At 38.0% G+C, this 25,925-nt stretch overlaps 1 protein-coding gene across 2 annotated transcripts; it reads right to left on the bottom strand.

The window, feature by feature from the left end:
• Positions 1-187: 187 nt before the first annotated feature.
• On the bottom strand, positions 188-24,709 carry LOC106911833 (uncharacterized). 2 transcript variants are annotated; one of them, XM_088005609.1, is made up of 6 exons: positions 23,195-24,709; positions 16,554-17,880; positions 13,451-13,649; positions 9,357-9,455; positions 8,566-8,567; positions 188-1,414 (listed from the first exon to the last, which is right to left on the bottom strand). In XM_088005609.1, the coding sequence occupies exons 1-6, from the start codon at positions 23,256-23,258 to the stop codon at positions 646-648; spliced, it is 2,460 nt and encodes an 819-aa protein (XP_087861735.1). In that variant the 5' UTR covers positions 23,259-24,709; the 3' UTR covers positions 188-645. The 2 variants fall into 2 exon arrangements, with proteins under 2 accessions (XP_087861735.1, XP_014834139.2); XM_014978653.2 differs by lacking the exons at positions 8,566-8,567; positions 9,357-9,455; positions 13,451-13,649; positions 16,554-17,880; positions 23,195-24,709 and adding an exon at positions 8,669-8,942 and having other exon boundaries at positions 188-1,889.
• Positions 24,710-25,925: the final 1,216 nt, after the last annotated feature.

The raw sequence follows: 25,925 nt of genomic DNA on the forward strand, positions 1-25,925 counted from the left end.
ACACACATACACACACACACACACATTTTTTAAACTGTCATTATGTTGTGACAGCATGGTATGAGAAGTAATCTGAAAAATCTTTTCTCTGCCTTCTCCCAGTGCTACATTTTCAAAGGAAATGCAAGTGATCAGGTGAATTTGTAAAGACTTAAACATATATCAATTTGTTTATAGATTAAATTAGTTTCAACTTTAAACAAAGATCTTTAATAGTAAACAGCCACAGCAGAAAACAGAAACATTATACAACACAAGTGACACACCAAATTATTGGAGACATTTTCTAAATAAGACATGTTAATTTATTTGAACAACTTTTATATAGATGGGTTAATACAATTTGAAACAAATAACAGCATCAGTTTCAGTCTAGTTTTGCTTTAAGGACAAACCTCTCAAAAAAAATTTATATAGTAAATTTCAATTTTGGATTAAGAATGTTTTAAAGTAAACCTCATTCTCTCCATACAGAATAATACAAATCAATACTTCAAGTTCATCTTGTACATCTCTAAGAATCTATATGTCAAGATCCAAATTATCACATTTAAATTAAAAAAATTAAACAATTTTCCCACTTTATAGACAAGAAAGATTACTTTTATAATGATCCTCAGTATAGGACATATATGAAAAATAGTTCTACGGCTTTTCACCAGTGTGAATCATCATGTGCCGAGTTAAATTTGGTTTTTGACTAAAACTTTTTCCACAGTTCACACATGAAAATGGCTTTTCACCAGTGTGAATCATCATGTGCCGAGTTAAATTTGGTTTTTGACTAAATCTTTTTCCACAGTTCACACAAGAAAACGGCTTTTCACCAGTGTGAATCCTCATGTGCTGAGATAATAGTGGTTTTTGACTAAACCTTTTTCCACAGTTCACACATAAAAACAGCTTTTCACCAGTGTGAATCATCATGTGCTGAGTTAAATACTGTTTGTGACTAAAACTCTCTCCACAGTTCACACATGAAAATGGCTTTACACAAGTATGAATCTTCATGTGCTGAGTTATATGTTGTTTTTGACTAAAACTTTTTCCACAGTTCACACATGAAAATGGCTTTTCACCAGTGTGAATCATCATGTGCCGAGTTAAATTCGGTTTTTGACTAAATCTTTTTCCACAGTTTCCACATGAAAATGGCTTTTCACCAGTGTGAATCACCAGGTGCTGAGTTAAATGCCGTTTTTGACTAAAGCTTTTTCCGCAGTTCACACATGAAAACGGCTTTTTACCTCTGTGAATCCTCATGTGCTGAGTTAAAAGCTGTTGGTGACTGAAACACTCTCCACAGTTCCCGCATGAAAATGGCTTTTCACCAGTGTGAGTTCTAATGTGATTATTGAGAGCATATTTGCCAGAGAAACCTTTTTTACAGATGACACATAAGAAAGGTTTCCTTCTTTCCTGAGTTTGGTTCTCAGCTTCAGCAGGTTCCTGGAAGATGACTTTGTTCCCACTTTGTTCTGATTCAGTTTGGTATGTTTGCTCATCAGCAGGAAACACCATGCAGGTATCAGTCTCCTGTTTTAATTCAATCCATTCTTCACCCTGACTGCAGTAAACTTCTGTCTCTTCCACTTTTATCTGCTGGTGTTTTAGATCCTCTTGCTCTTCTTTTATCTGCTGGTGTTTTAGATCCTCCTGCTCTTCTTTTATCTGCTGGTGTTTTAGATCCTCTTGCTCTTCTTTTATCTGCTGGTGTTTTAGATCCTCTTGCTCTTCTTTTATCTGCTGGTGTTTTAGATCCTCCTTCTCCTCTTTTATTTGATGATCTTCTGGCTCTTCCTGGTCTTGTTTTCCCTTCAGAGGTTCTAACTCCTCCTGGTCCAGAGTGGATCTCCTCTCCTGGTGATGAATGTTGCACTGCAGGGAATCTGGAGAAGAAAACAGAGAAAAAAAGAGTTGTTAACTTTACTGAAGTAAATAGGAGAAATCGTTCATTGTTTAAGACAGAAATTAACAACAAAAAAAACACCTAAAAATTCAAGAGCGTAGACAGAGATACAGATCAGTCGACATCTCCAGCTGACATTTGGAGAATTCTCAAATGAACGGATGTTTGAACAATATTTTATCACAAAACTAATTGCAGTAGGGATTATTGTTAATATTTAACAGTAAAATGTATTATTTCAAGATATTTATTTGTATTACTTTCAATTATATTGAAATTTAATTTCCGTCCACTTTATATCTTTGGGGTTTATTTACAAACATGAGTTTATTTGAAGGTTAATAATTGTTTAGTTTTTGTTCCTTTGTTATTTACTTTTCTAAGTTAAACAGGAAAAACTCTGGGTCCATTTTCTGTAAGTATAGGGACTGGTATCGGACCAGCATGCACTGGGTTGGGCCTGTGGGTTTTGACCAGAGCAGGACAGGAGAAAATGAAAAGTAGTGATGGTGAGTTGAAACTTCATGAAGCACAGAGGAACTCCATCCAATCATTCGACTCATGAGCCGATGCACCGCGAAGCTTCATATGCTCTACTGTGACATCAAGTGGACAATATATGGGAAATAGGCAACGTGAAAACAACGAAGCCTTACAATGAATAACAAGTTTGTTTGTTTGTGATTCTTACACATAAATTCTGATTAATCTGGTTGTATGAAACAACGGCTGGATCAAAAAGAAAACGGGAAACAAATAGAGAGTTTTGTGATTGACTTGTTACTCGCTGTCACCAGGGACAACGATTTATTTCTAAAAAATAAAAGCTTTAACTGTGCTCGGGTTTAGGTGAGTTCTCCGTTTTATGTGCTTCATAAAAATCCTCCTGGATTACTTGACGTGCTGTGAAGCCTCGGCACTAAAGACATCATTGATGAAAAGTTTGATCTTTGTTATTTGCTTGTCACACTGGAAAAAATAAACTATCACAGCAATTTTCAAGTGTTTTGGACATTGAACATCTTTTATCTATGTAACTAGATGGTGAGTTAGTTGAAAATGGTTTTTAATGAAGTAGCTGTAAATTCCCACCCGTATTGGCCCCATGAATGCATCTATGCCCATACGTCATTATGCCCCTTATTCCCATAGACGCTATAAACAGGGGTGAAAGTAGTTTTAAATTATTTGGGGTACTATGACAAATGCTGAGTTGGTCTTGGCAGCAGAAAACTTTAATATCCATGGTCGGAGTCCTGTCTTGTTATGGCAGAATCTTTTTTAGAATAGATTCAAAGTTGAACTGATGAGTATCCTCTGTGAACTCAGTTCTTTATCCAGGTGATCTTTGTCTATCCCCCATGTCCACTGCAGCATAGTTGAAATCTTTAGGGTTGAGCGTAGGGCCGTTGCCAAATCAGAATTCCGGGTTGTGGGTAAACGGACCTTGTTCCTTTCTAAGGCAGTGTGAAGTCTTCACCTCCCCGTCGTTCCAAAGCATAGCCCTTCGTCAGTGGAGGGAAGTAACGAATTACAAGTACTTTGTTACTGTACTTAAGTACAATTTTCGTGTATATGTACTTAAGTAGATTTAATCATGAATACTTTCTACTTTTACTCCACTGCATTTTACAGTAAGTATCTGTACTTTCTACTTCACTACATTTCTACAAAACTGTCGCGTTACTTGTTACATTCAAGTCGCATTGAGCTTTTTTTTTTTCATTAAAATGTGAAGTTCAGGGACTTAAGGTAGCGCCGTAAAATCCAAGCAATAACGTGACTTAGTGTCTGTTGTCACCCATCGCCTCCACCTTTACTCGCAAGCGGAGCTCCAGACATGCGCAGTGGTTTCCTCTGAGCAGGAAAAGATGTCTAATTGTCAGTAATATAATAGAGCTGCATAAATCATAAGATATGGCGACATGTAAAATTAGCAGCGCTTCGCCTTCACAGATGGTGGGGACTTCGTCCAACTTTTAGCGTCACTTGGAAGGAAAGCTTAAAGCAAAGGTTCCCAAACTGTGGGGCGCGCCCCCTAGGGGGGGCGCCGTGTCATTGCAGGGGGGGCGAGGGAAGCCGTCTGGATGAAAAAACAAACAAAACATGAACACTGTATGCGCTGGGTTTTTACCTTAGAATGGCCAACTCTCTGTTATTCCTATGTCAATTTGATACAGTAGAGGCTTCCACACTTCCCATATTTGTGTCCTCTGTCACTTTTATCAGCAGTTAAAACTGTTTAATCCGTTGTTAACATGTTGTAACCTGTTTTTCCGAGCCGCCTTTAAACGCAACATGAGCGCTATGACGCTCGCGCTGGGTTTACACCTGTGAAGGAGACCTGCTGCTGCTGGGCGGAGCTACGTAGGTTTGTGTTAGAATCACGGCAGCAAACCAGCAAAACGCAAAGAACTTTTCACAGTTTTTCCCTCCAAACTAACCGACTGAGTTGAGTAAAGCTGTTGGATGCAGGTAATGTTAGCTAAAAGATGACTAGCTAATATCAATACAGCACCTTAAGCTTAACAAGTACCTTGTAGGCTACCGATGTTGGTGTCTATTTTCAGCTACGTACATTCATTTTGCCCCCAAAAAAGTCGATGCCCCCCCCCCCATATTGCCAATTTATTCTTTTTTTTTTTTAGGGATAGCAGGAGACCTCTGCGGATTGTGGCACAGAGATGAAAGCAAAACAGAATGAAGAGTTTGAATTGTTACTGGTTAAATTTATTTCAGCTCTAAGTATTTAATATCTAGGTGTTTTTATAGGAATGTGGATCTTTCAGATCAATTTGAGAAGCAATTTTGATAAGTGCACTTAATTTTATTGTGTCACGTAGCGCAGGGTGCTGGTCTTGGTCTTGACTTGGTCTCGGGTTCGGTGGTCTAGACTACAACACTGCTCCGTTGCTCCATGGTTGCATGTCCTCCCCTGCCCACCCTTTCAGTTGGATTTCTTTCAAAATAAAAGCCACTAGTAGCAAAAAAGTGAAGTTCATGCTATGTTAGGAGACAAGATGTTTCCATCCCTGACATCATGATGCATAGAATCACATAGTCTAAATTATGTTACAGAGAGAAAACACAATAAAAACATGCTTTATCGGTGGCATTGTTCATTAAAATGGCACATTTCTGATGTACTAAAATTAAATACGATCGATTAAATACGATCTTAATGATATTAGCGATTAGATAATACATTCAGCAAGTACTTTTACTTTTAATACTTAAGTATTTTTAAAAGCCAGTACTTTTTTTACTTTTACTTAAGTAAAATGTTAATGTAGTACTTTTACTTTTACTTGAGTACATTTTTGTCTGTGTATTTGTACTTTTACTTAAGTACATTTTTTGAGTACTTTCTCCACCATTGCCCTTCGTTGCACCTGCATCTTCGTGTGGTCTTGACTCGAGCGCTGCGGAACAAAGAACCCCAGTTCTTCCTTCTCATGTATTTTTTTACTCTCTGTATTTTGGTGGTGAAAGCCTCAGCGCCTTGCACAATCTTCCTTGCACAACGGTTAACGGTCGACCTTTACTCGCTCGACTCGTGAACTTCCTTTTTCTTTGAAAAGTTCTTGCTAAAAGATCTCATCAGCACTCAACATCTGCTCCTCTGTGCATTTCACAATATTTCCTGTTTCTTCCGTTGCTCACAGTTCTGCCTCCCACCCAGCCTCTCGCTGCGACACAGTATAAGGCATTTCCATCTAATCTACAGTCATTACTTTTATCCATCTATGATCTCTACATTTCCACTTTCTAATCAGAATCACATAACTCACATTTTTAATTAATAGTACACTTAAAACATAGATTACATTTATTTCAATCAGCGTAATACAAGATTACTTGTTGCCTCCTGGTTTTTATGATCTGTTTTCTGTGTGTCCTGAGATGAGAAGATCTCAATCAGTCCTAACCAGGTTTCACGACTCTATATATATAACTGGGAGTGCATCCCAGTTTTCCATGTCTGGCATATATCCATTCATTTTAGCCTTTAAACTGGTTATATTGATCCTGTGTCCAGACAGAGGGATAATCAGTAGCCCAGCATCATGACCTGTTTGTTCTGAAGATCCTGCAGCTTCCACTTCTCTTCCTAACATGGCGCCTCCTCACTCTGACTCTCATACTGATAGGAGGAACCACAGAGCTCTGTTAAGTTAAAAACACATCTTCTGAAGTTGGGATATTTTTCCTCCAACAGGCTCCAGAGGAATCACCTAAAACCAGATGTTGGACTGGATTTTATTTCACTCTCATTTGTGAATGTTAGCTCCTCATTTTCAACAGTGGAGCTATAAAGGTTGAAAAAGCTTATAATTTTGGAGAAAATCTCATCAACATCAGTATTTCCACTAAATAAGAACCAAAAAAATTGTTTGATAAAGGAAAAGCCTCTCAGACTCTGAGCCCGACAGCACCAAACTATTTTTTTATATTAGACAATTAATTTAATTTCACATAATTGTTGTGGTAGAAGCCATTTGTTTGTTACATACTTAATGAAACATATTTACCATGTTTGATGTTTGTTGTGAATGACGTATGGCCACAGCCCACATGGGACCTACATGGGCACTAAATGGACAAACCCATGTGGGCCACCACCATATAGGGCCCATGTAGGGCCCATGTGGGCTGTGGCCCTACATGGGCAAACCCATGTGGGGCCATCGTGGAACCCGCGGACAAACCCATATAGGACCCATATATCATCCCTCCTTTCCCCCACATGGGGCCAACCTAGGCATGCTGGCTGGGTGTTGCCATGGCAACCTCCTGCGCTCCACAAGCTGACCAGAGATTACGTTAAAAACATAACATTCAGTCCGAGGTTGGTCAGTTAGGTTTTCAGCCTTGATATTTATTTTGCGATCATTAATAAGCCTCCCTGAACACAGCGGTGGTTGATTAGTTAATTTTAAACTCCTGCTCTGCTCGTTATTTTGATAATGGAACCGAAACGCACAGAATTGCGCAGCAACACCTTGTTGAAACAATAATTACAGAGATTATTATTGTTGTTGGGTCATTAATTTGAACACGTTTTGTTGATTTTTTTTGTTGTTATTTAATAAAGTTATGAACGTTTTAAGCCAATCAGAGGAGGACCTGCTGGTCTCAGCCTCCTGGCGGTGTTCAGATTGTCACCTAATGCCGAGACCGACTCAAAACCTTCCGCGATCGACGTGTTGCACCGCTGCTCTCGCAAAGCATGAACAGTTCAGAAACAATATGAAATGGGAAAAAAGTTATTTATTAACTGATTAAGTTGTGTTTTAGATTGTTCTTGAAAAACTAATCACTCACGGCTGATTAGTGGGTGAACTCACAGCTGCACAGTGAACCCGTTGATTTTTTACAGCCCCTCCTCTCTCTTGCAGGTACTGCGTACCCCCTTACTTTCACCCTTGCACACACATTGGTGTGTGTATTAACTAGCATTGAAGCTAAAATGGGAAAACAGCGGATCGTTGCACCAATGTTATTAGGTCTACATTAATCTGTATCACATGTCAAGTGACTGTGCAGATTATTTATTTACCAAGCAAATAATCAGTGTTGTCAATGAGGGGAGGCAATGAAACTCTTAAACATATATATTTTCTTCCAGATGTAAAATGTAAAACTGAGTTGGTCGGTCACAGGCCGAAGGAGGATATTCACATAATTTCTGTGTTTTTTTTTTAATTATTTGGTGTGTGTGTGGTGTGATTGGAGAGACCAGAAAGTGTTGAGTCAGAGAAGGCCAGGTAGGGAAGCAAGTGTTGCTTTTAGGGGCCAGGTGTTTGGCTAAATATTTGTTCCCCCCTCCTAACTTTAGCAAATAAAGAGCAAAAGTTTTCAAAATCACAGGATTTGTTGTTGATGAAGAGAGGAATCAACACAGTTAAAGACTTGCAGGTAAATTAATTTGTTTCCAATCTATGTGGGGGGGTCAGATTATTTCAGGCGGCTGGAATATCCATTCTCTAATCTCCTCCCCCCATAACTTTGGAAAATAAAAAGCAACTGTTTCCAAATTCTAAAAAAATATGTGTGATAGCATGCTAGAAATTTCCTTAATCCAGTAATCTGTTATATTTTACATTAGAACGAGATTTACCAAAAAGTCTACACTCTGATCTTTTCAGGAAGTCTTTGTTTTGGTGCCCTGCTATCAGCCAGCTTCCATCCTCTTGTATCAGAAATTAACAATTATAAATGCACACTACGTGTTGGAAACCTGTGTTTGTTGGCTGACTTTTATTTGTCAGGCTTAAGAGACAAAAGTTGAAAAAAGATCGATTCTCTTCGAGTTTAAAGTAACACAAAATAGCGTAAAAAGACACCCTCACAAGACCACGTTTATTTATTTTTTTAAATTTTGGTAGCTGCCGATTAAACTAAAAGTTACAACATTGACATGATTATATGAGCAGTTTTATACCGAGAAATCAATCAGAAGCGCCGTGAAAATGGTCAGATCCGCCGGATCCGCCTCTTTGGCTGCAATTCGCGCTCCCGACACAGGGGGAACAGATTTTCACTGGGGGAACAGATTTTTGCACAACACCTCCGCGAGGACCGACTTTGGACACCCTTGTTCTACATAAATAAGCCATTCTCACAGCGTAATTGTGACGTCTGCGTTCATTTACCCGTGAAAAAAACATTTTATATGGGAAAAGCACATTTATTAAAATGATCCTCATGCAGAACGGTGCATACATTAACCTTCATCCAAACGCTGGTGTTTCCTACCTATCCGGTGTAAGATTATCTGGGGAATCAGGGAGAAATCAAGCAGTCTGCGCTGATCATCCATCTCTTCCTCCGACTTGACGATGATTTCTTTAAACTCTGTGAAAGTTTCTTCAGCAGCAGTTAACTGCTCGTTGATAAACTCGTTTAAACTGGACTTAAGATATTTTTTAGAGAAACACTCAAATATTCAACAAAACAAACCACGGTCCGTCCTTTGTCGTCTTCTTCCTCCTTTTTCTCCTCTCCTTCTTTGGGATTTCATGACTGTCTGCATTCGTCCCGTTGCTTTACCGCCACCTTGTGGATCATACGATCCTCACATCTAAAGATTTCTCATGCAGTGCCAGTTCTCTTCGAAAAACGTAAAATTTTTATTCAACTTTAAATAAAACAAATACAATATTAATATTCCAGTTTTCCACAAATCCAAAGTTAATATTGTCTTCTGATTGGTATCTCCTACATCCCGCCACAAGTTTCATAGTTTATTCATTTCACCAGATAATAAACTTTTCCTATAGTATCCGTATATCCACAATGCTGCTGCTTTGTTCGGAGTTACCTCTGGTTTCCGCCCATCCTGTGGCTTATTGAGAGCGAAAGTCAAGCCGTCGGTAGGTGGAACCAAAAATCAATTTCTAGCTATGATGTCATCAGAAGGAGCTTCTTCAAAAAATTCTGATATAGTGTGAATCTTCATGTGCTGAGTGAAATTCTGTTTGTGACTAAAACTTTTTCCACAGTTCACACATGAAAATGGCTTTTCACCAGTGTGAATCATCATGTGCCGAGTTAATAGCCAACTGCCCAACTGATTCTGCCTGGCCACAAACTAAAATCCTTTACTGCAATTACATATGCAAATTTACAAGAAGGCCTTAGTCCTGTATAACAAATTAGTATGCAATAGAGATTTAACTTTTAATCATTTTTATCCAAATAAACAAATTACCATAAGAAATATAAACATAATTTATCCTAAAGGTCTGAATGAACTAAAATTGAATTTAGGCTTCTACAAGATTAAACTATAGTACTGAAAAAAATCCCAGTTAAACTTTCCAGTTTCCATAAACAGCTACTGCTATGCTGGAATTTAATACATAAACATAACTTTTCCCCACACAAATACTATATTTGGAATAACAAAGACATCTGCTGATGAATAATAACATGAATAATTTTTTCTTTAAAAAATGGTTTGACAGAGGCATTGTTTGTGTACATCAACTTTTCAACAAAGAAGGTAATACTTAGTCTTATGATGAATTTCTGACCACGTGTATTTTTCTGTACTGCTTAAAGAATTTGCAATTGTACTTGATGCCGTTACTTCAGTGGTGAAAATGTTATCGTCATCCTCTGTTCGACACCATACTGATTACTTAACAATTATTCATTGGTAACTCTGACCCATTTTTAAGTAGAAAATCTAAGAAATGTTTTAGAGAACTAATAATAAGACATCATATAAGCAAACCAGCTTCTACCTTTTTTGGGACAATATATTTAATGACAGTTGTTGGAAAGATGTTTGGTTATTGCTGAAAAAATACATAATAACTAATAAGATTCAAGAAGTGTTTCTAAAGATTCTACATAGATGTTATCCTGTTAATAGTCAAAGATTTAAATATCACTCTAATGCAAATCCTCTATGTTCATTTTGTCACAATTCTGAGGAAACCATCACTCATCTTTTCTGGGACTGCTCTTGTATTCAAATATTTTGGAAAGATATTTTTTTACTCTTAAAAAGAAAATTGGAAATAGACGTACCGTTTAACTTTAAAACTATATTATGTGTCTTTTTCTGTTTAAATTCTCCAAAAAATTAAGTATTTGTTATAAATTTAATATTAATTTTACAAAAATTTTATATCCACATATGCAAATTTCTTAAGTTGAAACCCAAAATTAATGCTTTTTGTGCCTATGTTTCTTCATATTTGTATTTTCTGAAGTACTGTACCAATAGTAAAGCTTTAAAGACTACTTCAATTTGTACAGAATTTCTCATGTAATTTGCCCTAGTTGCTGTATTTAACCTTTTCCTGTTTGTAATCTTTCCTGTTTATATTTGCTCTTTACCTTCCTTAAGCCTCGTCTTTATTGCTACCGTTTATGTAACTTGTACATATTATTGTAAATTTAAAAAAAAATACTGATTTTTCTTTGTTTTTTGGTGGTTGGCAAGTAAAGAACATGGTGCATTATCGCCACCATCTGGTATGAGTGTGGACCAGAATGTCACTCGAGGATTAAATACTATTAAATGATTGTTAAATTTATATTAAAAATTCTGATACGTTTTACTTCTCGAATTATTTCGAAATAAAATCAACTACATCTATTTTAACTTTAATTCTGTTTAATTTTAGAGACTTATTTTTTAAACTGTATGCATGATTATGTACTTGAACTCAAATATTTCTGCAAATTTCAGCAGAAGCGTTCAGCACTCGCACTACATTTTCAAAGGAAATGCAAGTGATCAAGTGACTTCGGAAAGACTTAAACAAACATATCTATTTGTTTATAGTTTAAATTACAGGTGCTGGTCATAAAATTAGAATATTGTGATAAAGTTCATTATTTTCCATAATGTCATGATAAAAATTAAATTGTCATATATTTTAGATTCATTGCACACCAACTGAAATATTTCAGGTCTTTTATTGTTTTAATTTTGATGATTTTGGCAAACAGCTCTTGAAAACCCAAAATCCCTGTCTCAAAAAATTAGAATATTATGAAAAGGTTCTCTGAACGAGCAATAAAAATAATCATCTGAATCAACAAAGTAACTCTAAACACCTGAAAAAGATTCCTGAGGCCTTTAAAAACTCCCAGCCTGGTTCATTACTCAAAACCGCAGTCATGGGTCAGACTGCTGACCTGACTGCTGTCCAGAAGGCCATCACTGACATCCTCAAGCAAGAGGGTGAGAAACAGAAAGAAATTTCTGAACGAATCGGCTGTTTGCAGAGTGTTATATCAAGGCACCTCAGTGGGAAGTCAGTAGGAAGGAAAAAGTGTGGCAGAAAACGCTACACAACGAGAAGAGGTGACCGGACCCTGAGGAAGATTGTGGAGAAGGGCCGATTCCAGACGTTGGGGGAAGCAGTGGACTGAGTCTGGAGTAGAAACATCCAGAGCCACTGTGCACAGGCGTGTGCAGGAAATGGGCTACAGGTGCCGCATTCCCCAGGTCAAAGGTCAAGCCACTTTTGAACCAGAAACAGCGGCAGAAGCGCCTGACCTGGGCTACAGAGAAGCAGTACTTTGGACCACTGTTGTTCAGTGGTCCAAAGTACTTTTTTCGGATGAAAGCAAACTTTGCATGTCATTCGGAAATCAAAGTGCCAGACTCTGGAGGAAGACTGGGGAGAAGGAAATGCCAAAATGCCAGAAGTCCAGTGTCAAGTACCCACAGTCAGTGATGGTCTGGGTGCCATGTCAGCTGCTGGTGTTGGTCCACTGGGTTTTATCAAGGGCAGGATCAATGCAGCAGCTATCAGAAGATTTTGGAGCACTTCATGCTTCCATCTGCTGAAAAGTTTTATGGAGATGAAAATTTAATTTGGTCTGGAATCGGCCCTTCTCCACAATCTTCCTCAGGGTCCGGTCACCTCTTCTCGTTGTGTAGCGTTTTCTGCCACACTTTTTCCTTCCTACTGACTTCCCACTGAGGTGCCTTGATATAACACTCTGCAAACAGCCGATTCGTTCAGAAATTTCTTTCTGTTTCTCACCCTCTTGCTTGAGGATGTCAGTGATGGCCTTCTGGACAGCAGTCAGGTCAGCAGTCTGACCCATGACTGCGGTTTTGAGTAATGAACCAGGCTGGGAGTTTTTAAAGGCCTCAGGAATCTTTTTCAGGTGTTTAGAGTTACTTTGTTGATTCAGATGATTATTTTTATTGCTCGTTCAGAGAACCTTTTCATAATATTCTAATTTTTTGAGACAGGGATTTTGGGTTTTCAAGAGCTGTTTGCCAAAATCATCAAAATTAAAACAATAAAAGACCTGAAATATTTCAGTTGGTGTGCAATGAATCTAAAATATATGACAATTTAATTTTTATCATGACATTATGGAAAATAATGAACTTTATCACAATATTCTAATTTTATGACCAGCACCTGTAATTTAAACTTTAAACAAAGATCTTTAATAGAAAACAGCCACAGCAGAAAATAGAAAAATTATACAACTAAGACAAGCGACACACCAAATTATTGGAGACAATAATCACACATAATTTGTACAATCAAGATCAATGAAGGAAAATAAGTTTATATTGTTTATTGCATTTTCTAAGTAAGACATGTTAATTTATTTGAAAAGCTTTTATATAGACTGGTTAATATAATTCTAAACAAACAGCATCAGTTTCAGTTTAGTTTTGCTTTAAGGACAAACCTATAAAAAATGTTAATATAGTAAATTTCAAAGTGTAAAACAATTAATGAAAATCTACAAATAGTGCATAACAGCCCATTTTGGATTAAAAATGTATTAAAGTCAACCTCATTCACTCCACTCATTCTCCCCATACAGAATAATGCAAATCAATACTTCAAATTCATCTTGTACATCTCAAAGTATCCAACAAGATCCAAATTATCACATTTAATTTTAAAAAATTTAACCATTTCACCACTTTATAGACAAGAAAGCCCTCCAGTTTTCATCTAGATGACTTTTATAATAATCCTCAACATAGGACATATATGGAAAATAGTTCTACGGCTTTTCACCAGTGTGAATCATCATGTGCCGAGTTAAACTAACTTTGTGACTAAAACTTTTTCCACAGTTCCCACATGAAAACGGCTTTTCACCAGTGTGAATCCTCATGTGCTGAGTGAAATGCTGTTTGTAACTAAAACTTTTTCCACAGTTCCCACATGAAAACGGCTTTTCACCAGTGTGAATCCTCATGTGCTGAGTTAATATATGTTTGTAAACTGGACTGAAGATATTTTTTAGAGAAACACTCAAACATTCAACAAACCACGTTCCGTCCTCTTTGTCTTCTTCCTCCTTTTTCTTCTCTTCTTCTGTGATTTCATGAATGTCTGCATTCGTCCCGTTGCTTTACCGCCACCTTGTGGATCATACGATCCTCACATCTAAAGATTTCTCATGCAATGCCAGTTCTCTTCGAAAAACGTAAAATCTTTTATTAAACTTTATCTAAATAAAACAAATACAATATTAGTATTCCAGTTTTCCACAAATCCAAAGTTAATATTGTCTTCTGATTGGTATCTCCAACATCCCGCCACAAGTTTCACAGTTTCTCCATTTCACCAGATAATAAACCTATAGTATCCGTATATCCACAATGAGCGCTGCTGCTTTGTTCGGAGTTACCGCTGGTTGCCGCCCATCCTGTGGCTTATTGAGAGCCGATCAGCACCGGCTTGTACACTTAATTGTGCGGTGCTGATAGTCGAGTGTAAAGGACTTTTGACGGTTTTATCCATTTGGATTTTCTACCGGTATTTTAATAATAGTTTTTTTTCATAGCTCTGAGGATTGAAGGTGGTGAGTTTGGCCTAGTTGGTGACGCCGCCTTTTTCTGTGGCTGTCCGTGATCAACATAAATCGATGGAGGGAAATCCAACGAGTGTTTGTGACGTCACGGGTGTTTGTGGTGATTTCTTTGCTCGGGAGCCTCTGATCCAGGACCTGTCAGCACCTACCGCTAAGCCTCGGCCACTGACCGACTGACCTGGGCTTCAAGGTATGAACTGTTTACAAAAACATCTGATATATTGATAAAAAAGTAAAAATATGCAGTGGAAGCAACTCATAGAAAAATTTACTTGTTGAACTTGATCTTATGTTGCCCATGCAGTTAAAGTCCAAGGTTTAGAAATGCACATGGGCGCAATAGAGGGAGGGAAAGTGATGACAATTCTGGGGGCCCTGACCAACAGCAGGCCCTCCACAATTTAATTATTTATTTTTTGTTCAAAGCTGCAGTATGTAACATTTATATGTAACATTATGTAGCCCTCACTTAACTATTACGAAATAAGTGGGGTTTGGGTTCTTTGTTTCCCTCTCTATAATATTTTGGGTCAATAAACCTTGAACTCTATTAAAGCAAGTTATGCTACACACCAAGCAGAATAGATTATAAAAACCTTCCTTTAATAAGGTGAAATAATAATAAAATAAAGTAATGGCAAGTTTAGTGTTTAAACAAACCAGAAAAATAAAACATTCCACAGAACAGCAAATTCACACATACAGATTACACACTAGTTATATAACTCAATATTATAAACTAAGCTAATGCCGGCAGAAAATACTATCTACGGTGCAGGCCTGTTAAGATGTTAAGAAGTCCCTCTGACTCAACAATCTTCTTCACTCAACGAGCAGATGTTGACTGTCACCTCCATACCTTAATGTCCAACGACCATCCAAAAAAAAAACAGTAGCTCCGGAAAAAAAAACACAGTTGTGTGGCCTTCACGTACTCCACGTGCTCCACATCGACAGCTCTCCTTTCCCTCGGTGCCAGAGGTACTCTGAGTGACGCGGGCACTCAGAGTGACTATCTGGGGGTCCTCGTTATCCGGCTGGTCCCGATCTTCTGTAACGTTTTAAGTGTTACTCTGGCAGCAACACAGCGATTTACAAAAGTCCCTTGTCAGCAACCGCTGAGTTAGCTTTGCTCTAACTTTAGAATGACTATTCTACCAAGAAACTAACACATAGTTCGGCAGCTTCTATCCGAAACTTAACTATATACTGTTAGCTCTCATGAGGTCTGCTCTGGACTCGTTGTACTCCTAGAAACTTTTTTTTTTTTCCGCTTACCGCTCCCTCTCTCTCTCTACACACCTGTGCTCCCTTCACTGACCGCACTCCTGTAGGACACTACCATGTTCTCTAACAATTGCACAACATAATTTATTCTCAACAGTACTAACCTATTTTACTAACTCTAATAGAACCTTAAAATGTTAATTGAAAACAGAAATAGAACAAATGAACTTATTCCTACTATTTATCAACTTTACCCTCTCTTAAGTTTAAATTCTATCCGGGTTACAATTATATATGTATATTAATATTATATTATACACACACACATTTTTTTTTAAATTGTCATTATGTTGTGACAGCATGGTATGAGAGTTAATCTGTGAAAAATTATTTTCTCTGCCTTCTCCCAGTGCTACATTTTCAAAGGAAATGAAAGTGATCAGGTGACTTTGTAAAGACTTAAACATATATCAATTTGTTTATAGATGAAATTAGTTTCAACTTTAAACAAAGATCTTTAATAGTAAACAGCCACAGCAGAAAATAGAAACATACAACACAAGTGACACACCAAATTATTGGAGACATTTTCTAAGTAAGACATGTTAATTTATTTAAAAAGCTTTTATATAGACTGGTTAATACAATTTGAAACAAATAACGGCATCAGTTTCAGTCTAGTTTTGCTTTATGGACAAACCTATCAAAAAAATGTTATATAGTAAATTTCAAAGTGTAAAACAATGAAAATCTCCAAATAGTGCACAAGAGCACATTTTATTTTGGATTTAAAATATATTAAAGTAAACCTCATTCACTCCACTCATTCTCCCCATGCAGAATAATGCAAATCAATACTTCAAGTTCATCTTGTACATCTCTTAAGTATCCAAATATCAAGATCCAAATTATCACATTTAAATTAAAAAAATTAAAACATTTTCCCACTCTATAGACAAGAAAGCCCTCTAGTTTTCATCTAGATGACTTTTATAATAATCCTCAACATAGGACATATATGGAAAATAGTTCTACGGCTTTTCACTAGCATGACTAATCATGTGCCGAGTTTTAGGATTCAGACTAAAACATTTTTCCACAGTTCCCACATGAAAATGGCTTTTCACCACTGTGAATCCTCATTTGCTGAGTTAAATGCTGTTTTCGACTAAAACTTTTTCCACAGTTCACACATGAAAATGGTTTTTCACCAGTGTGAATCATCATGTGCCGAGTTAAATGCTGTTTTTGACAAAAACTCTTTCCACAGTTCACGCATGAAAATGGTTTTTCACTAGTGTGAATAATCATGTGCTGAGTTAAATTCCTTTTTTGTCTAAAAGTTTTTCCACAATTCACACATGAAAAAGGCTTTTCACCAGTGTGAATCCTCATGTGCTGAGTTAAATTCCGTTTGTGAATAAAACTTTTCCCACAGTTCACACATGAAAATGGTTTTTCACTAGAGTGAATAATCATGTGCTGAGTTAAATTCCGTTTTTGACTAAAACTTTTTCCACAGTTCACACATGAAAATGGTTTTTCACCAGAGTGAATCCTCATGTGATGAGTTAAATTCCGTTTATGAATAAATTTTTTTCCACAATTCACACATGCAAATGGTTTTTCACTAGTGTGAACAATCATGTGCTGAGTTAATTTCCGTTTTTGACTAAAACGTTTTCCACAGTTCACACATGAAAACGGCTTTTCACCAGTGTGAGTTCTAATATGATTATTAAGAGCATATTTGACAGTGAAACCTCTTTTACAGATGACACATGAGAAAGGTTTCCTTCTTTCCTGATTTTGATTCTCAGCTTCAGCAGGTTCCTGGAAGATGACTTGGTTTCTGTTTTGTTCTGATTCAGTTTGGTATGTTTGCTCATCAGCAGGAAACACCATGCAGGTATCAGTCTCCTGTTTTAATTCAATCTGTTCTTCACCCTGACTGCAGTAAACTTCTTTCTCTTCCACTTTTATCTGCTGGAGTTTTAGATCCTCCTTCTCTTCTTTTATCTGCTGGAGTTTTAGATCCTCCTGCTCTTCTTTTATCTGCTGGAGTTTTAGATCCTCCTTCTCTTCTTTTATCTGCTGGAGTTTTAGATCCTCCTGCTCTTCTTTTATCTGCTGGTGTTTTAGATCCTCCTTCTCTTCTTTTATCTGCTGGAGTTTTAGATCCTCCTGCTCTTCTTTTATCTGCTGGTGTTTTAGATCCTCCTGCTCTTCTTTTATCTGCTGGTGTTTTAGATCCTCCTTCTCTTCTTTTATCTGCTGGAGTTTTAGATCCTCCTTCTCCTCTTTTATTTGATGATCTTCTGGCTCTTCCTGGTCTTGTTTTCCCTTCAGAGGTTCTAACTCCTCCTGGTCCAGAGTGGATCTCCTCTCCTGGTGATGAATGTTGCACTGCAGGGAATCTGGAGAAGAAAACAGAGAAAAAAAGAGTTATTGTTAACTTTACTGAGCGTAGACAAGAGCGTAGACAGAGATAAAGATCAGTCGACATCTCCAGCTGACATTTGGAGAATTCTCAAATGAACGGATGTTTGAAAAATATTTTATCACAACACTAATTGCAGTAGGGATTATTGTTAATATTTAACAGTAAAATGTATTATTTCAAGATATTTATTTGTATTACTTTCAGTTATATTAAAATTAAACTTTAGTCCACTTTATATCTTTGGGGTTTATTTACAAACATGAGTTTATTTGAAGGTTAATAATTGTTTAGTTTTTGTTCCTTTGTTATTTACTTTTCTAAGTTAAACAGGAAAAACTGTGGGTCCATTTTCTGTAAGTATAGGGACTGGTATCGGACCAGCATGCACTGGGTTGGGCCTGTGGGTTTTGGCCAGAGCAGGACAGGAGAAAATGAAAAGTAGTGATGGTGAGTTGAAACTTCATGAAGCACAGAGGAACTCCATCCAATCATTCGACTCATGAGCCGATGCACCGCGGTGCAAGGGCGAAAATCCCATCTCATTATTAGGGGGGACCATAAACAGGAACATTTTTAAGAGCAATTTTGGAGGGTTGGCAAAGTTGCAGTAAACTGTAAGGTAAAATGTGATTTAATTTGTGTGTGTGTGTGTGTGTGTGTGTGTGTGTGTGTGTGTGTGTGCGTGTGTGTGTTCAAGCTGCACCATCAAAACTGACTAGTAAGTAGAAATGAATAACAAAAGTGTTTTTCTCAGTAAACAACCTGTTGAGATCCGTAGAAATCAAACTAAGATTCAAATGTCGCTTAGATGAGTTTGGTTCAGAGTCACAGATCTAATCTCTGCTACACCTTTTCAAAAACTTAAGGCTCTAAATAAAAAAGTTTTAATAAGTAACTCCACTTAATAAAATTTCTCATATATATTGATTTATTGCAGTGGTTCTCAATACAAGTCATGTGTTATTTAAATTATAACTTAAGTTGCTTTAAATTTTTTAAAATAATTTATCTTGGCAGCAGGGATGGATGACTGAGTTTGGCTACATCAAGGCTCACTGCAGTAAAAAAGACATACAGAGCAATCAGATAGCAGGTAAAGCAGCGCACAGCTACAAACACTCACCTCTGCTTAAAGCTGCAGCATCTAAGTTAAAAAAATACACTTTACATACTTATTAAAACTTTCGCTGTTTTAATAAGCGAAAGTTTATTAAAACTTTCGCTTTAATAAACGAAAGTTTATTAAAGCTTTCGTTTTAATAAACAGAGATAATCTGTCTCTGAAAAAAGAGACAGATTATCTGTCTCTTTTTTCAGAGACAGATAATCTCTGAAAAAATAATCGATCTCCTCCCTGATCTGCATAATTACTCCGCTCAGTCAGAAACAGCCAATCAGAACTAGCAGTAATCAGCTAGCCGCCATGCTAACAGGAAGTTTTCATTCAGTAACTCAGGATTGTTTATTGTAATGGATCCTGTTTTTGCCTTTGAATGTTAAGTTTTATACTTGAATTTTTTGGCAATGTTGAGAGGCTTTATTTTGACTTTTTGTATTATTTAGCCTCTTCAGAGCCTTCATGTTTTCAGTCTGTTAAGGATAGTATTATCAATAGCAGTACAATTTGCACAATGCCTGTCTTGTTTTTTTGTTTTTTTTTGGAAAAAGTTATTAAAAACAAGTTTTTGTCTAAATTAAGGTGAATTCATGGTTCCTTTTTCCACATAATGTAACCGGTAGTGTTTATGATAAAAAAAATAATTATGTGATCGGTATCGGTGATCGGCCGTAATCGGCCAATCATGGGTGATTGGAATCGGCAGGAAAAAACCTGATTGGCACATCTCTACTGAGAACCTATAAATATGTAGAAATTTAATATCTGGGAAGTATCATAACTTAAACATAAGGCTCAGCACCAGAGTTTTCTAGAAAAATATTCAGATTTTATATTGTTTTAAATGCTCTACGTTGAAGATGATAATAAATAAAGGCATACTTTATTTTGTTTTACTGCCAGCTGCAATAGCCCCTCGGCTCTCATACAGAGCCGTAGGCTAATGCTAATGCTCAGCCGCTCCCTCCAGTTTCAAACTCTTATTAAAGTAAGAGTTAGAGAGCTAAATATAATTGAAATAGTGATTACCTTCAACAGAAAAAGGAGCTAAAGCAATGTAGCAATTTAGCATCCAAGTCATAAGGTGGCAGTTTATCATGACTCAGATTTTTATTGTCAATGTGTTTCTTCCTATTGAGAAGTGAAAGCAAATAAAATGTTTACATGTCTTTTGCTTTAAGTATTTACTTACTGGAGGTTTTTCTGTTTGTGTTGCAGCTAACAGCTAGCTCCTCACTCCAGCAGCTCTAACGGAGCCTGTTTCATTCAGCGCAGCCGTTGCTCCTCCTACACTTTGGGCAGAACCGTTCTTCTAAAAATAGTGGGGGGAACCTAAAAATTATTATTTTTTTCTTAGATGAATGGCAGATTTACTTCATTCTTTGTTTCTATTGCTTTTCTTATATTAATATTGTTTAAATACAAGGGTTTCTTTCACAATTTCTTTGGAAGGGAATATTCTAGACTTTTCCAAGATTCAGGGGCTCCGGACCCCCCAGACCATCCTGAGATTTACGCCTATGTCGCGGTGCTTCATATGCTCTACTGTGACATCAAGTGGACAATATATGTGAAATAGGCAACGTGAAAACAACGAAGCCTTACAATGAATAAACAAGTAAAAGATGTTTGTGATTCTAACACATAAATTCTGATTAATCTGGTTGTATGAAACAACGGCTGGATCAAAAAGAAAACGGGAAACAAATAGAGAGTTTTGTGATTGGATTGTTACTCGCTATGTCACCAGGGACAACAATTTATTTATAAATAATAAAAGCTTTAACTGTGCTTGGGTTTAAGTGAGTTCTCCGTTTTACGAGCTTCATAAAAATCCTACTGAATTACTCGACACGTGCTGTGAAGCCTCGGCACTAAAGACACATCATTGATGAAAAGTTTGATCTTTGTTATTTGCTTGTCAAACTGGGAAAAATAAACGATCACAGCAATTTTCAAGTGTTTTGGACATTGAACATCTTTTAGTTGAATTAATTAGTTGAAAACGGTGTTTAATGAAGTAGCTGTAAATTCCTGTAAATTGGGCCCATGAATCCAGCCGATGAAAACCTTAAGAGATTCAGCAGCTGAGATTCATCAGTGCAGCGAATGCGTCTCTCCTTAAAGAGACAGAGGGGGAAAATTACATATAACTAACAGTTTTTGCCACTCAGTGTTTCCCCACTAAGAACAGTTGCATAAATCAATGCTATGAGAGGCCCCATAGGCCAAAACCTACAAACTCTCTTACACGTACCATCAAACCCTCTCACATTCGCTATCAAACCCTCTCACATTCGCTATCAAACCCTCTCGCATTCGCTATCAAACCCTCTCGCATTCGCTATCAAACCCTCTCGGATTCGCTATCAAACCCGCTCGCATTCACAGTCAAACCCTCTCGCATTCACAGTCAAACCCTCTCGCATTCACAGTCAAACCCTCTCACATTCGCTATCAAACCCTCTCGCATTCGCTATCAAACCCTCTCGCATTCGCTATCAAACCCTCTCGCATTCGCTATCAAACCCTCTCGCATTCACAGTCAAACCCTCTCGCATTCACAGTCAAACCCTCTCGCATTCACAGTCAAACCCTCTCGCATTCACAGTCAAACCCTCTCGCATTCACAGTCAAACCCTCTCGCATTCGCTATCAAATCCTCTCGCATTCGCTATCAAACCCTCTCGCATTCGCTATCAAACCCTCTCGCATTCGCTATCAAACCCTCTCGCATTCACAGTCAAACCCTCTCGCATTCACAGTCAAACCCTCTCGCATTCACAGTCAAACCCTCTCGCATTCGCAGTCAAACCCTCTCGCATTCGCTATCAAACCCTCTCGCATTCACAGTCAAACCCTCTCGCATTCGCTATCAAACCCTCTCGCATTCACAGTCAAACCCTCTCGCATTCACAGTCAAACCCTCTCGCATTCACAGTCAAACCCTCTCGCATTCACAGTCAAACCCTCTCTCATTCACAGTCAAACCCTCTCGCATTCGCTATCAAACCCTCTCACATTCGCTATCAAACTCTCACATTCACTATCAAACTCTCTCACATTCACTATCAAACTCTCTCACATTCGCTATCAAACTCTCTCGCATTCGCTATCAAACCCTCTCGCATTCACAGTCAAACCCTCTCGCATTCGCTATCAAACTCTCTCGCATTCGCTATCAAACCCTCTCGCATTCAGTCAAACCCTCTCTCATTCGCTATCAAACTCTCTCGCATTCGCTATCAAACCCTCTCGCATTCACAGTCAAACCCTCTCACATTCGCTATCAAACTCTCTCGCATTCGCTATCAAACCCTCTCGCATTCAGTCAAACCCTCTCGCATTCGCTATCAAACCCTCTCACATTCGCTATCAAACTCTCTCGCATTCGCTATCAAACCCTCTCGCATTCACAGTCAAACCCTCTCGCATTCACAGTCAAACCCTCTCGCATTCACAGTCAAACCCTCTCGCATTCGCTATCAAACTCTCTCACATTCGCTATCAAACCCTCTCGCATTCACAGTCAAACCCTCTTGCACGTACTATCGTTTGATTGCAACGGAAGTTATCTTAAAATTTCAGTTTCTGATTGGACCCCTAGCAGGCTTTTCAAAATAAAAGCGGACTTCCGGTTTATGTTTGATTCATGTTTCTCTTCTGCGGCTTTAAAAATATAAAACTTTGTGTTAATTGATTTGCTAAATGTTAGAGCCATAAATAGGAAATATTTAAGTTATTTGTAAGATGGTTTGTTTGTATTTTATATAATTTAGTTAGGACGATTAATATTTGTTTAGGCATTTTTATTGTGCAATTTAGTTTTATTTTGAAAGATCCAGGGAATGAAACAGATATTGGATCCATAACACTAAAGAAATCATGTATCTGAAAATAAATTAAAACATATTATGTTGGCAAAAAATTCTGTAAACCACATATGTGCTACCTCAATCAAAATTGCTGACATTTGACATTTAACAAATGACATTTAACAAATGACATTTGACATTTAACAAATCTTTCAGATTACATAAACAATACCTTACCAGGTACTTTTCTGACTTCAGGAAAAAAACATTTATACGGGAAAAGCACATTTACTAAAATGATCCTCATGCAGAACGGTGCATACATTAACCTTCATCCAAACGCTGGTGTTCCCTACCTATCCGTTGTAAGATTATCTGGGGAGTCCGGGAGAAATCAAGCAGTCTGCGCTGATCGTCCATCTCCTCCTCCGACTTGACGATGATTTCTTTAAACTCTGTGAAAGTTTCTTCAGCAGCAGTTAACTGCTCGTTGATAAACTCGTTTAAACTGGACTGAAGATATTTTTTTTAGAGAAACATTCAAACATTCAACAAAACAAACCACGGTCCGTCCTTTCTTCTTCTTCTTCCTCCTTTTTCTCCTCTCCTTCTTTGGGATTTCATGACTGTCTGCATTCATCCCATTGCTTTACCGCCACCTTGTGGATCATACGATCCTCGCATCTAAAGATTTCTCATGCAGTGCCAGTTCTCTTCGAAAAACGTAAAAAATTTGTATTAAACTTTATCTAAATAAAACAAATACAATATTAATATTCCAGTTTTCCACAAATCCAAAGTTAATATTGTCTTTTGATTGGCATCTCCTACATCCCGCCACAAGTTTCACAGTTTCTTCATTTCACTAGATAGTAAACCTTTCCTATAGTATCCGTATATCCACAATGCTGATGCTTTGTTCGGAGTTACCTCTGGTTGCCGCCCATCCTGTGGCTTACTGAGAGCGTAAATCAAGCCGTCGGTAGGTGGAACCAAGAAATCAATTTCTAGCTATGATGTCATCCGAAGGAGCTTCTTCAAAAAATTCTGATATATTGATAAGAAAAAAACAAAAAAAAAACAAAGCTGGTTGATTCCCTGATCCTTAACTGGATGTCGGTGTTCTTGGAAGGCTGATTTGAATTTCTCAGTAAACATTCACAATGAAGGTGGAGCTTGATTTGTTGCGAGATGTTGACATGAGTTCAGAAATTCAACATTTTAACACAACGACTGAAATTATGGAGCAAGAGACGACCAAAAAACTTGTGGGACTTCGTACATCTTTGTCTCCTGCACTGACAGCCTTCCACATTATTCTGATGGCTCTGGGTATTGTGGGTAATATCACTGTGTTTGGAGTCATTGGAAAGAGTGTGATGGTGGAGTGCAGCACGAGACATCACTTGGACATTATTATCGTTAATTTGGCCGTGTCCAACCTCATGGTGTCTTTTATCAGGAACATACTGCTTATCATTTCAGACCTGGGCTTCAAGGTATGAACTGCTTACAAAAACATCTGATATATTGATAAAAAAGTAAAAATATGCAGTGGAAGCAACTCATGGAAAAATGTTCTTGTTGAACTTGATCTTATTTTGCACATGTAGTTAAAGTCAAAGGTTTAGAAACACACATGGGCGCAATAGAGGGAGGGAAAGTGATGATAGTTCTGGGGGCCCTGACCAACAGGGGGCCCTCCACAATTTAATTATTTATTTTTTGTTCATAGAAAGAAAAAGAAAAATCAGGGCCCTGCCAATTACAAAATTCATCATATTATATTTTCAAAGATTGTCTTTAGCAGTAAAAATTGAATGTTCCCACTCCCAGATCAAAAAACACACATCCATATTTTCCCTGACCCGCCCCTCCCCCCAATCTGGGTTAAATGGTTCCTGTTTGCGCTTCAGAGTGACGCTGTTAGCAGCAGCCAGTGCAAGACATGGATGTTTGTGGCAGTTTGTGCTGCCAAGAAAAGTTAGAAAATCAGGTTTTCAAAAAAAGAGAGAGGGAGAGAGTGAAAAAGGCAAGAGTGTTAATTTATAACCCAGTTTTCTCAGAGAGGTGGGTAGACTGTGTGAGATTATCAACCACTTAGCATAATTAGCTTAGCTACAGACTACTGTTTCCCTCCTTTTCACTAGTATTTAATGAATTAAGGAAAAATATTACCAAGATATTCATTTATTTAACTTGTCCCTGTACCTTTTACCGCTTAACAGATGAGTCAGTCAGCAGCAGTTGTAATCCACGTCCCTCCTGACCTGCCCTCTCCTTAGTGAAATTAAAGCTACATTATGTAACATTTTATATATTATATATATATATATATATAAAAAAAAAAAATTCCCCTCTCACCCTCCGTGGGTGGTCTCTTTCATCCTCTGAGCTCGGGTCCTCTACCAGAGGCCTGGGAGCTTGAGGGTTCTGCGCAGTATCTTGGCTGTGCCTAGAACTGCACATTTCTGGACTGAGATGTCTGATGTTGTTCCTGGGATCTGTTTGAGCCACTGCTCCAGTTTGGGGGTGACTGCCCCGAGGGCCCCGATGACCACAGGCACCACTGTGGTCTTCACCTTCCAGGCCTTCTCCAGTTCCTCTCTGAGGCCCTGGTATTTCTCCAGTTTCTCATGCTCCTTTTTCCTGATGTTGTGGTCACTTGGTATTGCTACATCCACCACAACGGCTTTCCTCTGTTCTTTATCCACCACCACAATGTCCGGTTGGTTCGACATTACCATCTTGTCTGTCTGGATCTGGAAGTCCCACAGGATCTTAGCTCGGTCATTCTCCACCACCTTTGGGGGTGTCCCCCATTTTGACCTCGGGGCTTCCAGTCCATATTCTGCACAGATGTTCCTGTACACTATGCCCGCCACTTGGTTATGTCGTTCCATGTACGCTTTCCCTGCCAGCATCTTGCACCCTGCTGTTATGTGCTGGACTGTCTCAGAGGCCTCCTTGCACAACCTACACCTTGGGTCTTGTCTGGTGTGGTAGATCTGAGCTTCTATTGCTCTGGTGTTTAGGGCCTGTTCCTGGGCGGCCAGGATGAGGGCCTCCGTGCTGTCCTTGAGTCCA

The sequence above is a fragment of the Poecilia mexicana genome, unplaced genomic scaffold (genome assembly GCF_051168715.1).
Source record: "Poecilia mexicana isolate PSO_F unplaced genomic scaffold, ASM5116871v1 scaffold_5, whole genome shotgun sequence".
Classification (NCBI taxonomy): Eukaryota; Metazoa; Chordata; class Actinopteri; order Cyprinodontiformes; family Poeciliidae; genus Poecilia; species Poecilia mexicana.